Source organism: Parambassis ranga, chromosome 19 (genome assembly GCF_900634625.1).
Source record: "Parambassis ranga chromosome 19, fParRan2.1, whole genome shotgun sequence".
Lineage (NCBI taxonomy): Eukaryota > Metazoa > Chordata > Actinopteri > Ambassidae > Parambassis > Parambassis ranga.
Genome location: NC_041039.1, coordinates 5,047,969 through 5,062,112, shown reverse-complemented (window position 1 = coordinate 5,062,112; position 14,144 = coordinate 5,047,969). Strand labels below are relative to the sequence as shown.

At 40.4% G+C, this 14,144-nt stretch overlaps 1 protein-coding gene across 2 annotated transcripts; it reads right to left on the bottom strand.

Moving 5' to 3' along the window:
• Nucleotides 1-353: 353 nt before the first annotated feature.
• pde6gb (phosphodiesterase 6G, cGMP-specific, rod, gamma, paralog b) lies at nucleotides 354-6,585 on the bottom strand. Of its 2 annotated transcripts, none has more exons than XM_028432091.1 (4): nucleotides 6,447-6,585; nucleotides 1,831-2,057; nucleotides 1,705-1,745; nucleotides 354-1,622 (listed from the first exon to the last, which is right to left on the bottom strand). In XM_028432091.1, the coding sequence occupies exons 2-4, from the start codon at nucleotides 1,974-1,976 to the stop codon at nucleotides 1,546-1,548; spliced, it is 264 nt and encodes an 87-aa protein (XP_028287892.1). In that variant the 5' UTR covers nucleotides 1,977-2,057; nucleotides 6,447-6,585; the 3' UTR covers nucleotides 354-1,545. The 2 variants fall into 2 exon arrangements, with proteins under 2 accessions (XP_028287892.1, XP_028287891.1); XM_028432090.1 differs by lacking the exon at nucleotides 6,447-6,585 and adding an exon at nucleotides 2,970-3,183.
• Nucleotides 6,586-14,144: the final 7,559 nt, after the last annotated feature.

Genomic DNA, 14,144 nt, shown 5'->3' with positions numbered 1-14,144 from the left:
CAAAAATAGAAGGTATCAGGAAACATTAAGGCTTTGCCTAAAATGCTTTAAATTTCTCTTCACTTACCCTTTAACCAGCCAATGTTCCTGGTGAAGGATAAAACAGCCATAATTCAGTTTATATATAACTATATACTATATATATATATATATATATTTTGTCCTGAAAGTGCACTGTACTTTAATATCAAGTACATTTCTAGTGTATTATTATTTTACGCTTCATAAACCTTACATCAGACAGTCTACTGGTAATGGTTCGAAGTTTAAAGTTTAGGTATAGTTTCTTATACATACAAACTCACTTATTTTCTACGGTTTCTAATGAGCAAAGTAAAATAAATACATTTCCATTTTTTTAATTTTCCTTTTTTTATGCTTTATTTTATTCCCTTGTCCTGTAGAGAGGACAAAGCTCCATTATACATCTCGTCAGATCTCATCACGCTCTGAAAACATTCATCCCACTTATCCCTCTGCCATCTTCCACTACAACACATCCACCAACTCTTCTACCAACAGCAGCTTGAAATCATCAGGGCAAAGCTTTTTTTTTTCTCGAAAAATAATGTTTTTCCAAAGTTTGATGGAGACCAAAGATTGAGGACAATGAGGAAAAAAATGTAAAATCTTTTACAGTAAAACATAAATGTAGAGCTAACATATTGTGCTTAAAAACACAGATATAAACACACAATGTGTGACAGTGTGAGAAATAAACGCAATAAATATATAATACATATTTCATATACATCAATATTATACAAGGGAGATATACAAATAAGAAGACATCACGCTAATGTTAGCACAAGCAAATACAGATGATGATGTTTTCTTATTATCTGCTGAGTGGGTTTATTTCTTAATTTGAGCTGTGAAAATGAGGTCAAAGGTCACCTACTAGCAGACTTCCATTTTTAAAAAGGTGTCTGTGTCCGGGTGGAGTTAAAACAGAGGGAAAAGAGGGATATCTGATCTTTTCATCCCACCGAAAGCTTACGCTCAGCAACGGCAAGCTGTTGTCGGCTCTCTACAGAATTCAGGTTTAGTATTAAAATAAAATTCGGCATTGGATGGAGAGGCCTCCATGATGGCAAAAGAGGCGCCGAAGCACGCGAAATGGGACCCGACCCATTTCACGGGTTTGTCACTTAAACTCAATTTGAGGCTGCCTTGCTTGCATAAGTTTCGTGTTTTGTTCTCGAGGAGGATAGAAAAGAAAGGAAAAAAACAGATAGAGCGAAAGACAAGAGACAGAGAGAGACCACAGCTAATCGGTAAAAGAGGAATTAAATCAACACATTCCTAATTATGAGCAGAGGTTCTGTGTGAGCTGAAGAATGAAAAGAAGAGTCCAGAGTTAGAGAAGAAAAAGTGATTTTTTTGTAGAATGTTTTTCTCTTTTTCCATTTTTTGTAATTGTTACAGTTTGTTATGGTTGCTTGGTTTTTGGTAGTAGTTCCATTTAAAGCTTAGAGATGAAGACCGAGGCAGATGGTTTGAAGTGCATGGACGTGGCCTGATTGCAGGGAGTTGCAAGAAGGCTCAAATGATGCCGTACTGGGCCAGCTCATGCAGCTCCAGATGATTGAAGGCTTCCCATGGGCAAATGACGGTGATGTCTGCAAAAAAAGGGTGAAAATGTGAGGTTTGGACCCTGCTGGTTACATGGAAATAACATTTTAAACCATAAGTCCAACTCACCTGTGCCTAAGCCCTCCATTCCAGGGATATCATCACCAAAGCTGCACATAAAAAGATTAATTACTCACTGAAACATGCATACATTTATAAATCTTTAAAGTAAACATGGAGGCATTGGAAGCTTACCCCTGGATTCCCTTCTTTGGAGGCTTGCTCTTGAACTGACGGGTCTGCCTCTGCTTAAATTTAGGGGGTCCCTTGCGTGGAGTGGCGGGACCTCCAGTGACACGGGTAGCTGATTTGATCTCAGGTTTTGGTGGCTCAAGATTCATTTTGAGCAGCTATCAATGATTTGAGTGCAGGTTGTTGGCTTTAGAGACACCTCTCCCAAATGTGGTCGTCGTGGTGATGATCTTCATTTGGAAACAAAATAAAAGGAAAGAAAAGAGCCACTTTTTTTTAATTTACTTGTCTGTAAATCCCTTTTGTTACTTAAGATAAGAAGCAGTTAGCATGTAGCTCCTATCACCTCTGTCTGACATTTCAGGTCGTAATCCTCTTACCGATGTGACGAGCACTGGCCGGGATTTGCGCTCATATTTCCCTGTAATTGAATGTCTGTGGTAGACTCCATCCAAGCCTGTCCTGCGAGGATGACCCAATTTCCCATAATCCCTGGCTCAAGTTAATAAGTGCACCCACTCTCTGTTTCAAGCTGGCTCTGCACATGTAATCTCGTTAGAGCAAGGACAACACTTGCAGAAGTGCTGAGCTACGCACCAAGGGTCTGAATGGTCAATCCGCTCACAGTGTCCCAATAACAATGACAGGTCTTAAACCAATGTTGTTTTAGTAATACCAGTAGAAAAGTCTCAAAAAATAAATGCAGATTTTTAGATTTTAAAAGCAACAGTATATTTAAAGTGTAAACAGTACACTTTACACTTTAAAGTAGTTAAGTAATGTAAAAGTCTATGAGCTAATATTTCAGGAAAATACATCATTTTTACAATATTATATATTGATCAGCAAATGCTAAGTCACCAATCATTCTTATGCAAACCTAGCAGCTGGATGATATATGCACTACTTCCTGTAATACACTGAAGGGAAAGGTACCAAACTGTGTCTGTTAATGGCCGACACTGTTTGTTTAAATCAATAAAGACACACAAACACAACTTTTGCCTGATCACATTATAAAATTCTTTGCAATGAAGTTCAAGTAATATAGTAATATAGTAATATCCATTAAATATCATTCAGTTCTACAAAAGCCCCACTGATTCTGATGGGTATAAAGGTGCTGATGTTTGTCTACTCACCGGCTGCCGGTGAAGGACAGCCAGACGATCAGGTGTGTGCGCAGCACGGGTTTTTTTATCTAGCAGATGAGTGGACTTTGCTAGGCTTGCTGTGAGGGCCAGTCGGGGCTTAGGGACCCTTTTATATGCCCCTGCAGAAGATTACGAAGGCGCCGCCTCCCTGCTCTGCTGTCAACAGTTCACAGGTTTGGGTTTTTGTTTTGGGGGGGGGGGGGGGGGGGGGGGGGTTGTATTTCCTATTGTAAACATAACAGAATTGAGGAGAAACTGAGGAGGAGAAAACATGCATTGCTCAATTAATAAAAAGACATATATGGATATGCATACATTTTGTCATATCATTTTGGTTTTAAAGGATTTGCACTTGGAACAGCAATACATGTATGTGAGTAACCTGAATACGATCCAGTTTTTACAGCATCCTGGTTAGGTTTTTGCATGTAAACACTGTGGTTGGTAAAATCCTGGTTCTTAACATCATGAATAATGAGGTTCATTCTATTCCATGTAAACGCCATATCCTAGATAGGGTTAAAAACGTGGTGATGTGATGTTATGGTGCCCTAATATTTTGGCAGGATTCAGCTGGAAACTTCCTCAAAGGTCTACTGGCCCACTCTCTCTTTTTGTTATGCAATCGTCAAACCACCTGCTTCAAGCAAAACCCCTTCAATCCTTCATCCCACAGAAGTCTCTTAGATTATCTTATTGTACATATCAGTGTAATTCCCTGCAGCGATGGGTGCTCTCTCTGTTAAGCAGGTCAGGTGAGGCCCACAAAAGACAGCACTTCTAATAAAAATGCATGCAGTTATCTTGCAGTTTCTTTAAGTTCCTGTGATGCAAACAAAGGAAAGGAAACATTGTGAAAGCAAATCACCATCAGCCACTCAGTTCCTGACTAGTAGAAGTTAAACAGAGAAAGTAAAGAATAGGGTGTTTTCAGATTTATGCTGTCTACCAGTAAACACTGATAAATAAACAATAGATTCAATGGACAAACAAGTCTCTTCTGCTTTAGATATTTTGCCTTTTTTGCCTAATTAGTTGTTTCTGTTTTTTTGTTGACCTGAAGTTGGCGCTATCTGTCTGCCATACCGGGCCTCCTGGTCATCCATCCAGCTGATGACCCATGAGCTAATCTTTCAGCAGGTGGGTATAAGGGAAGGGTATGTTTATGAACACTTATCATGTGATAAAATCTCTGAGCATATGAACTAAGCCAGAGTTATTATGTTATGTATCTGACAGCCAAATAAAAACTGGAATTAGACATAAGTGTGACTTTAGAGAGAAATAATTTTAAAACATAAGGATAATTTTTAAATCTGCTGGTACCACTACAGGAAGGCCTCCTACGCTTTGGCTGGTGGTGATAAGGATAAGGACCAAGAGGTTGACCGTTCGTTTACATCCCTGCCACCATGAGCATTGCAAGTCTTCTAGAGGTAGTCCACTATGTGGTGCTGTTTGTATGGTTTTTGCAACTTTATTGCCCAAACTTCTGATATTTCAAATCTGCAATGCTTGTGGTGGCAGGAATGTAAACCAATGGACCAATCACCAAATTGCCAAAGCATTAAAGGCCTTCATCATCATGTTGGGAGAATACCCCACCCTGCCATGATTCAAATTGACACTGCAGCCTTGGCACCTGCTGTAATCGGTCTGAGTTCTTTCCATCGCATCAGAGTCAACAGGTACAAGGTTCTGCACATGATCCAGTGTAAAAGGCCTCAGGTCATAATCCACTACATAACGCAGATCAAATCATAACTTCGCATGCTGTCTGGCTGTCAAGGCTGAAGCTATGGCACAGGTCCACTTTTTAATCAGGACTTACAGTGCATCACTTTTACAAGATTTGTGATGACTCAGTTAATGAGATCAGGGTCACCGTCACCTAAGAAACGAGTCCTGTGAGGCTGGCAGCACGGCTGCGTTCGCTAGCTGACTGAAAGACGTCATTAGTGTGGCAGGACAGAGTGTGCCTCTTGTCTGACATGATCCCTCAGGATATTACAAAAGAATCCTCCTTCAGTTATCTGAATCATATTTGCATCATCAACCTTTATCTAATCAGATTAAAAAAAATCAGATTGTATTTATTAAATTAAATTAATAGGTGTACAACACTATGTTATCAATTGTAAAAAAAAAGGTAGACGTAGAAATGAACAAATTAAAAAGTAACGTTTTAACCTCAAAGAAGCAGTTTTAATGTGTATGTGGCACCATCTAGTGGACATTTGCTTGACTAAGGAGGATGAGGACAAGAGGAGCATGTATTTAAAAAATTTTTTTTTTCAAACAAATCTTTATTTAAATATGCTCTTAAATAAAAAAATGATATATAATGCACTTCAAACTACAGAAAAACTGACTGTTGTGTGAATGTGCTTTAATGGAATAAATGTATGATGAACAATGTTTTATAGCGTAATGCCAGGTTTAAATAGCAACTTTTTGGCATACTATTATGGAGAAATATGTGCAAAGACTTTCCAACTTATTTGACACCTGAACTGGAGAGCCTTTGGCTTGTAATGGTGACATAAAGGAGTTTATTAAAAACAAAAACATGAGACCAAAATGGGGCATAGATGACATCTATTTAAAATGAAAAAAGTATTTTAATTCTAATTTGTTAGAAAAACTAGGTCAGCAAATAAAATATCTTGTCACTCTGGGGAGGATGTGACAAATGAGGTAAAAAAGCAGCAACAGGGCATAATTGTCCTACATCTACCAGCGCAGAGTCCACAGGAGAGCTGGCTCCATCATCAAGGACCCCACCCACCCCCAACAAGGTCTGTTCACGCTTCTCCCCTCAGGCCGGAGGTACAGGACTGTGAAGTGCAGGACCACCAGACTCAGGAACTCTTTCTTCCACTCCGCCATCAGACTCCTCAACAGCTGACAGGAGTCTGTAAAAATGGACTGTACCCCGCACACACCGACTGTTTACATGCTGACATGTTTACATGCAGTAACAGTAACTGCAATATTGTTTATCTATTTATTTCTCTATGCACCTTAATATTCAATCCAATAACTGCACATGTACCATGCTGTTACCCGCCTGACAGTTGACAGCTGATGTAGCACACATGCACACTTATATAGCTTCATTTACTTCCATAGTTTATATTTTGTGTACTTATTTGCATCTTTATATTGCTCTTTTGTAAATTATTCTATTTTGTTTTTCTTAAACCTTTATGGCATTCAGTGTGAGCAGCAAAGTAAGAATTTCATTGTACGGGGAAACCAGTTTCCTTTCTGTGCATATGACAATAAACGCTTTAAACCTGAATATACACAGCAAGATCCAGTGGTTAGAAGATGTGTCTCCTTCTGTCTGTGTGAAATGTGCAAATTTTTCAAGGTACACACCTGCTAATTTAAAAAGTCTTAAATGAACTACAGCAGGCATAACTACGAGTGGTGTTGAACGAGGTGTGTTATAATGCTTACAGTCAGTGAAGAACTGTAATACTGATTCCATGATATCGCTGCAGTCTAGACAGTCAGGGTAGGGCTCTGTCATGTCTTTTTTAGAAGCCTTATCTCCATCTTCAGATAGGCCTTCAGGTTCTCATCGAGGACATTCTCCTCTACAGCAGCAAGCGCCCTGTCCCCTCCGTCGTGATAGTACTGCAGAAGCTGCTCTGCATGTTCAATCCACACGCAGTTATGGCAGCCACTCATGCAGCAGTGTGTGGGAGCAGGTGGGGGACCGTGGTTGGAGGACCAAGCTGAAGGACTCCGGCTTTGTTCTGTGTCTGTGCACTTAGAAGAGTTTGTGAGTGGGGAAGGGGAAGGTGAATCTGGTCCAGAGGACAACTGATGAACAGTACCGGTGTAAAAATAACTTTTCTGTAATTGCTGAGGACATCGACGGTACTGATGGAGGCGCATGTGTAACACAGAAAGGATGCACAGCTGAAAAAAAACAACAGGATAACACTGTAATTATTTATTCGTGGTGTGTTCGTGGTGAACATGGTACTGACTTCACGTAATAACTCTGACATGCTCATTTGGTCTCCAAATACAAAACCACACTGTTGCAGATCAGTTATCATCCAGTGACACACACAGATTTGTCTTCATGTTCTAGTAATACGGCTTAATGTAGTTACAGAATAATATTAGCCTTATTGGTACTGTTTTGTGGGGTTAGGTATACGTCTTGCTAATATTTATGATTGCTTTTAAGAAACATCAACAACAGAGGAATATGTAAAGTCCTTAACACTTTCTACCTCTCCTACTTGTGCTATGTAGGGACAAAACGGGATATTTCTGTGACCACCAACTCGAGTAAAAAGGAAAGGGTTAGGGTTAGGGAAAACCTAGGTCAAGCTAGCTTCTCTTTAGCTTTACACTACTGTTAGCTTTAGATACTAACCTTCCGTAAAGACACCAACGACCTCACGGCATTTACACCCAGACACAACATCGTCGGAGTCAACAAGAAGCTCAGTTACGTTTCCGTTTGATTCATTTTTCTTATTTCATAAAGTCGCGTCTTCTTGATATTCCTATTATCCGCCGTCATCAGCTTCCTCTATAACTAGTTGCGTCACTGCATATTTTCAACTTTGACCTTTGCGTGTCGTGGTAAACAAAAACGTTGATTGCTCGGCAACATATAACGTAGCCAATGAAATTGCAATCTTAAATATGTGGGCGGGCCTCAGAAAAGAGATGCATTTCTCACCTCTGGCCAGCAGATGTCAGCATGTTACATGTACAGTATTGTCTAAATAAGTACAACAACTTGTCTATGTCTGTTTGATATAACAAATAATGTACATTGTAAAAAAAAGACCCCCATACATTTTGGACTTTTGGACTACTTGGGGTACAGGAAACGAAAGCACGTCCTTTTTATTTGAGCTGAAGTTGGAGGCACATCATGTTTTGTATGCATATTTTTTTTCCTTTAGGTATGTGACCTAGATTTGGATGAATTACATCTCACTGTGATGAAAGAGGTCTAAAACCCCATTAAAGCAGATTTGGTCAGCAGCCTTTAGGCTCATATATGAAAATAAACCCTCTTCTGATGTAGTTCTTTTGGAACATAAACCCTGGCACCATCTTAATTGTTATACCCATTCACTGATGCATGTGTGTGCCTGTGCCATGCAAGTTCTGAGGTCCCTACAGACTTCAGTGTTTGAAATCTACCTCCATGGTAACGTGGTGTGGAAACAGTGCAGCTGCTCGGCCTAGCAAGAGATACCAGGTGTGTGGTGGGGCATGTTATCTCACCAGAGGTCCCCTGTGACAATGTGACTTGATTCCATGGAGAGGCACTCCCTTTAAAATCATGCTTCACGGCAACTCAGACCTTTATGCAGACCCATAAAGACAAACTCATGTAAAGAGCTAGCAATTGTTCTCACAAAAAGATCAAACAATCAGTAAAGAGTAACAATTAGCTGTGCTGTCTACACACAGACAGGATTTAAGTAGTCTTGTGATAATGTTGTCATTGGATTCAAGAGACCCTCCCATAGATGTTTAGTAATATACCAGTTAATGTTTCATACCTAATACAAGAAGCACAGGTTAGATCTGTTCATATGGTGACATCATATGATGATGGCCTGTGCAAACAGAGGTGGAGTGGTGGGTGGTGCTTAAAACACTCACAGTTGGGTTTAGGGTTCATGTGATTAATCATCTCACAAGATTAATCACATTCTGTGACTGTAACATGACATTTTCTTGGCCACTGTGTTGACAAGTCCTTCTTTGAACAATACATAACAATACTTTATTTAAAGTTTGAGTGACTATATAGCTTACTGTATATACAAAATAGTGAAATAATCTCTGGAAAATTGATGATTAGGTGCTGCTTTTCGTGTATGTGTCAGCTTGGTGAGACTCTCTGAAGTATGTCAGGCATGTGAGGAGGCAGAGAGAGGTCCATTTTCCACCGACCATTCCCCACTCCCACCTCCACCAGGTCTTGGATTAGATTTCTCCCTGCACCTTTTTCCCTTGGAAAATCCTAGAACACTGCTGCAGCTCCTATGGGTGTTTCCTGAGGGGCCCTTCGCCTGCAGATTGAGGGAAAGATAGATTAAGTCAGGCACATGACAAATACGTAAAGAAAAGAAGCTCAAAGGAGGGAGACTATTTTTGATTCAGTTTGGTGCTTCTGAAACTATTCTCATGACCCACTGGTTCCTACAGTGCAGCGCAAGGACTCCCATGGGTTCTATGGGATTTCCCAGAAGTGCTTGATTATTTTTCCTCTGTGCACAGTAGCACAAAGAGAATGCAGAAGTGTTACTGACTTTTGAACACTAAAAGCCTTATATATGTAATGTTAAACATACAAAACTTATGAACATTCTCCAACATATAGAGTGCACCGTTGTGCTGGGTGCTGCAGGGTTTTTTTTGTTGCAGGATTAGCTTCCTCACTGATAATCCCAGTGGAAAGTCTGTGTGCACAAGAGGCCAGGCAGCATTTCTAATAACTTGGTGAACATTCAACAGCTCTCTGCCAAGCACCTATATATGGGCAGGTATGTCACCCAAACAAAGATCAGAATCTCAGAAATGCATCACTCATGATCACGCCTCCTTCTCCTGCCGGAGTATTCGTTTATCTGTGCTCACGTAATATTCCTCCAATACAGCTGTGGATTAGGAGTTATTTTCTTTCTGCATCTGTGTCAGCAGGGGCAAAACACGTCCCTTCAAATCAGGCAAAAGTGGCAGCCAAAAAAAGGCTAAATTAAGCTGAAGGCAGCATTGAAGGATGAGCTGCCTTCAAAAAAAAAAAGGTGCTCAGGTGTCCTTCCTCAAGGTCCTCCTGGCTGACTCACAGCACCAGCTTTGTCCTGAGTGCACAAAGACCACACTGTTCACTCCCCAGCAGAGTTCAGCAGCCGTGCTGCTGCCATGAAATGACAAATCAGTGACATACTTCAAATGGCACGTTTGTGGATGAGACTGGGTTACAAAGAAACAGTTGAATATATTGTAGTTGTTTTCTGTGTGATGACAAACAGGTGTAGATAAGTTGTATCCCCCCCTTTTACTGTTTTTTTTCTGTAGAGCAATCATGTTAGAAAAGTAACCGTTGCTGCACATCAGTCTGGAAAGACTTATAAAACCAAACTATTTGGAGTTTAATGTTCTACAGTGAGAGCATATTAAATGTTAATGTGACAGCACAATTAGAAGAAGACTGAACAAGTAGCGTTTGTTTGAAGGGTTACCAGGAGAAAGACTCTTCTGTCTAAAAAAGCACATCGAAACAGGACTGAGGTTCACTAAACTGCATCTGAACAAAGAACAGCACTTGTGGAACAATGTCCTATGGACACATGAGACCAAAGTGGAGTTGTTTGGTCTTAATGCTCACCACCATGTCTGCTATAAACCAAACACAGCATTTCAGCAGAAACACCTCATACACACTGTCAAGCACGAAGAAGAATGGAGCAAAATTCTATTGTTGTTCTTGTTTTAGTTTTGTTGTTCTTTTTGGTTCATTTTTGTTGCATTTTAACATCATTTAACAAACACAAGTCCAGTCCGATGAAGTCTAACACACCTGCTAAAGGGTAACTTCAGTTACCATTGAGAGACATTGATACTACAACTCCGAATATAAATAAAATGTATGTATTCAGCCTTAAAGGTAACATTAAAGCTCAGCTTCTATGGTAGTAACATAGTTGTTATCTGGAAAATCTTATAAGCAAATGTTGAGTAGATCCACTGTGTGTTTACTTTACAGTTCAGGTCAGCTTGCTGGTAAATCATTCTCTGTGTTGCTGCTGGCGAGGTCATATGAAGGTTGTGAAGGTGATGGAACTGCAAACAAAAAGGGGCTTGAATGCGCCGTGTGCTTTCTGTCCTTTAGCACTGTTCTTACAGGAGGAACCAGAATCTAAAGCTGTTAATGAACAAAAGGCTTGGCGCAAATCACAGTTTTAACATAGCCTACATGTGAATGGTTAGATGGCTGTAAATGTGTATCTTGGCTCCTGTAAACTCGGGTTGGACACAGGGTGGGGAGGGGCTGCACACTGGCACGGGAGGTGGGTGTTGTTTTGGAGGGACAGAGGTGCATTGACTCAGTACAAGAGCTCCGGGCTCCAGTGTGGCTGCCGAATGTGCTGTGCTCAGTCGAACAGTCAGTACTGGGATAAACAAAGGACAAAAACTAAATGTAGAAATGGCACTTTGCATGTCTCTTTCAAAAGGCACACTGTTTTGGACTATATTTTTGAACTACATGTAATGTTAATTAGGGGTTTTTCATCAAATCACTGAATTCACTGCAGCTCTGGCAAAGCCGCCCATGTGTTTAAGTAAACACCGTGCACTGTTTGAACTGGGTATCTGGCTTTCTAACGCACCCTGTGGAAAGAGTGTCTCGCTTTTAATGACACTGTATTTCATACTGTGTAAACATCTCATTACTGTTTGTTCTGTGTGTTGGCAGAATCTAAGTGGCATTATATTAAAGTCTCTGCTGCAGCGTTCATTTCTTATTACCATTCTGTTTATTTCCCAGCTTGATTCCACGCTGTGTTACTGATTGGACAAATGGCTTGGTTGTCTCAGATACCGGTGCTATCAGCAGGATGCAGGTCTCACTGTCTCTGTCCAATTAGCTCACAGTAAGACATCTTTTGCACACATGAGCTGCTGTTCCAGGTATTCCCCTCATCATTCTGCAATAAACAACAAGCCTGAGGCTTATTGGCTGACAGAGCCACAAACAGGTCCAGTCTGAAATCCTGCTGTGGTCCTCAAAAGTTATTCATCTGACTTGTGGATCTCCCATGGTTGTCAAGGGATTTTGGTCCATTCTTCTTCACAACATTGCTTCCAATCATTTTCAGATTTCGGAGTATATTCCTTATGCACAGACCTTTTAAGGTACCACCACAATGTTATGATTAGGTTTAGGTCTGGACTTTGACTAGTCCATTCCAAAACCTTGATTCTTTGATTTTCAGTCATTCTGATGTAGATCAGCTGCAGCGTTTCAGATCATTGTTCTGTTGTATGACCCAATTTCCACCAAGCTCTACCTGTCAGACAGATGGACTCACATTTGTCTCTAGAACACTCTGGTATACAGAGGACTTCATGGTCCATTCCATGACTGCAAGGTGTCCAGGTCCTGTGACTGTAAAACAAGTCCAAACCATCAGCCGTCCAGCACTGTACTTCACAGTGTGTATGAGGTGTTCCTGCTGAAATGCAGGATGCTTAAATTTGTAGGCAAGTGCCAATATTCTGTGTGGCTTATAGTGCTTCATACTTTACAAGATAAACTTAGGGTTAGGGTTAGGGTTGTGTTGTGTAAGGGAACATACTGCTCTATGTGCTGGGGTAAAAAAGATATACATATATCGTAAAGATGATGTTCATATACAGGTTTTGCTTTAAGGGAAAACAGACAAAGACGTCCAACACACCTCTGAACAAACATGGTTCCATCAGTTACTGAAGTATCCGCTGAACTAAAAGAAAAAAAAGTGAAAAAGGAGAACATTATCCAAGGTGACTCCCATCATGACGTGTTGTCAGTGTTTGCAATGGCCTCATGAAGCATCAAGAGGAGGATTCAGAATTTAAACAAAGACTAATAAATAAAGAGCAACTGTCCTTTTAACCTTGCAAACCTTACCATATAATAAACCTGTCCTGTTATTGTTACCCCTTTGTAAAATAAATTCTGTGCTTTTGTAATAATTACAAAATTTATGAGATCCTTCAACTGGACTGGAAAACACAGAGCATCAATCTTCTCTTGTGTCTTATCTGTTCTGTAGCAGAAATGCCTGGGAGAACATCGCATTGCTGTGTCCGTCAAAACACATGTGATAGGGGGCGTCCTGCTGAGCCTTAAAAATAGACTAGAGCAGGGGGGTGTAATAGCCTTGTATCATTTCCTCGGGACACTTAGAGGTTATCAGGCCACAGCAGTTGCTTCGGTCATAAATCACAGCCCAACCTCTTGACCACACAAGAGTGTGACCATAGCAGAGAGCAGCCTGAGCCAGTTTAATAAAGACACATGAAATATGAGTGTGGGAGGAGGCGTTACACACCTCAAAGGATTGATAGTTCTAACTAGTGCTGATAAGACTATAATAGTAATGTTTCTTTAAACAGTAGAGATAAATAAATGAGTATGGCAGGTGCGTGTGTCAAGGTTTTGTGGCCCAACATTAAATTAACAATGTGATTTTACACTGTGTACAAGTGTATTATGCTTGTAGATCCTGTATGTGCAGAGTCTGACTTTGAAAACCTGTGTTATGGTGCTGCTGGCATTTGGCACTTTAATAGCCAGGATGAGGCACAGACAGTAGTCTCCACTGAGTAAACAGACACCTTATGAGACTGTGTGAACATACACACACTACCCAAAACACCACACAGTGCTTATATATAAACTTATATAAACTTCCATTGGATGGAGGACGTTCAGTGATTTAATTATTGCAGGATCAATTATTTCCTCTGATGACCTTGATGAATTCAGGCGTCTGATGACGGCGAGGTCGGAATCGATCGATCCATTCTAACTGAACACGATTGAATTTGATAGTCATCTCACGTACATAGCTGTGATAGCTGTGTGTACCAGAAAACTGCTCACTGGACTTACATTCAAATGCATGATAGAAGTGAAGCAGTCAAATTTTATGCAAAATATCAAGGCATGCATGGCCATCGTTTGCATGTTTCATGAGTATACATTGTGCTGTTCAAAGGTTTGCAAACCATTTAGGATTTTCTCTAAACATGATTCAAAACATCAGCTGATCTTCACACACTTCTTGATAGTGGAAAAGAGAACACAATCACAGTAGGCTTACATTACCATCTCTAAAGAGTTTGGACTCCACAAATCCACAGACTGACAGACAGACTGTGTACAAATGGAGGGAATTCAAGTCCACTGTTACCTCCACAGGAGTGATCTACCACCAAAGATCACTCCAAAAACCAGTCATGTAACAGGCTGTAAGGTTACAAAGGAACACAGGGTAACCTGTAAGCAGCTAAAGGCCCCTTTCTCTCTCATTGGCTAATGTTAATGTTGATGAATCCACCATCAGGAGAACACTGAACAACCATGGTGTGCATGTCAGAGCTGTAAGGAGAAAG

Coding starts and splice junctions, on each gene's coding strand:
- pde6gb (XM_028432091.1), bottom strand. CDS start 1,976: ATGAATCTTGAGCCACCAAAACCTGAGATCAAATCAGCTACCCGTGTC. Junction 1,746..1,830: donor CCAAAGAAGGGAATCCAGGG/GTAAGCTTCCAA, acceptor TTTTATGTGCAG/CTTTGGTGATGATATCCCTG. Junction 1,623..1,704: donor AATGGAGGGCTTAGGCACAG/GTGAGTTGGACT, acceptor CTTTTTTTGCAG/ACATCACCGTCATTTGCCCA.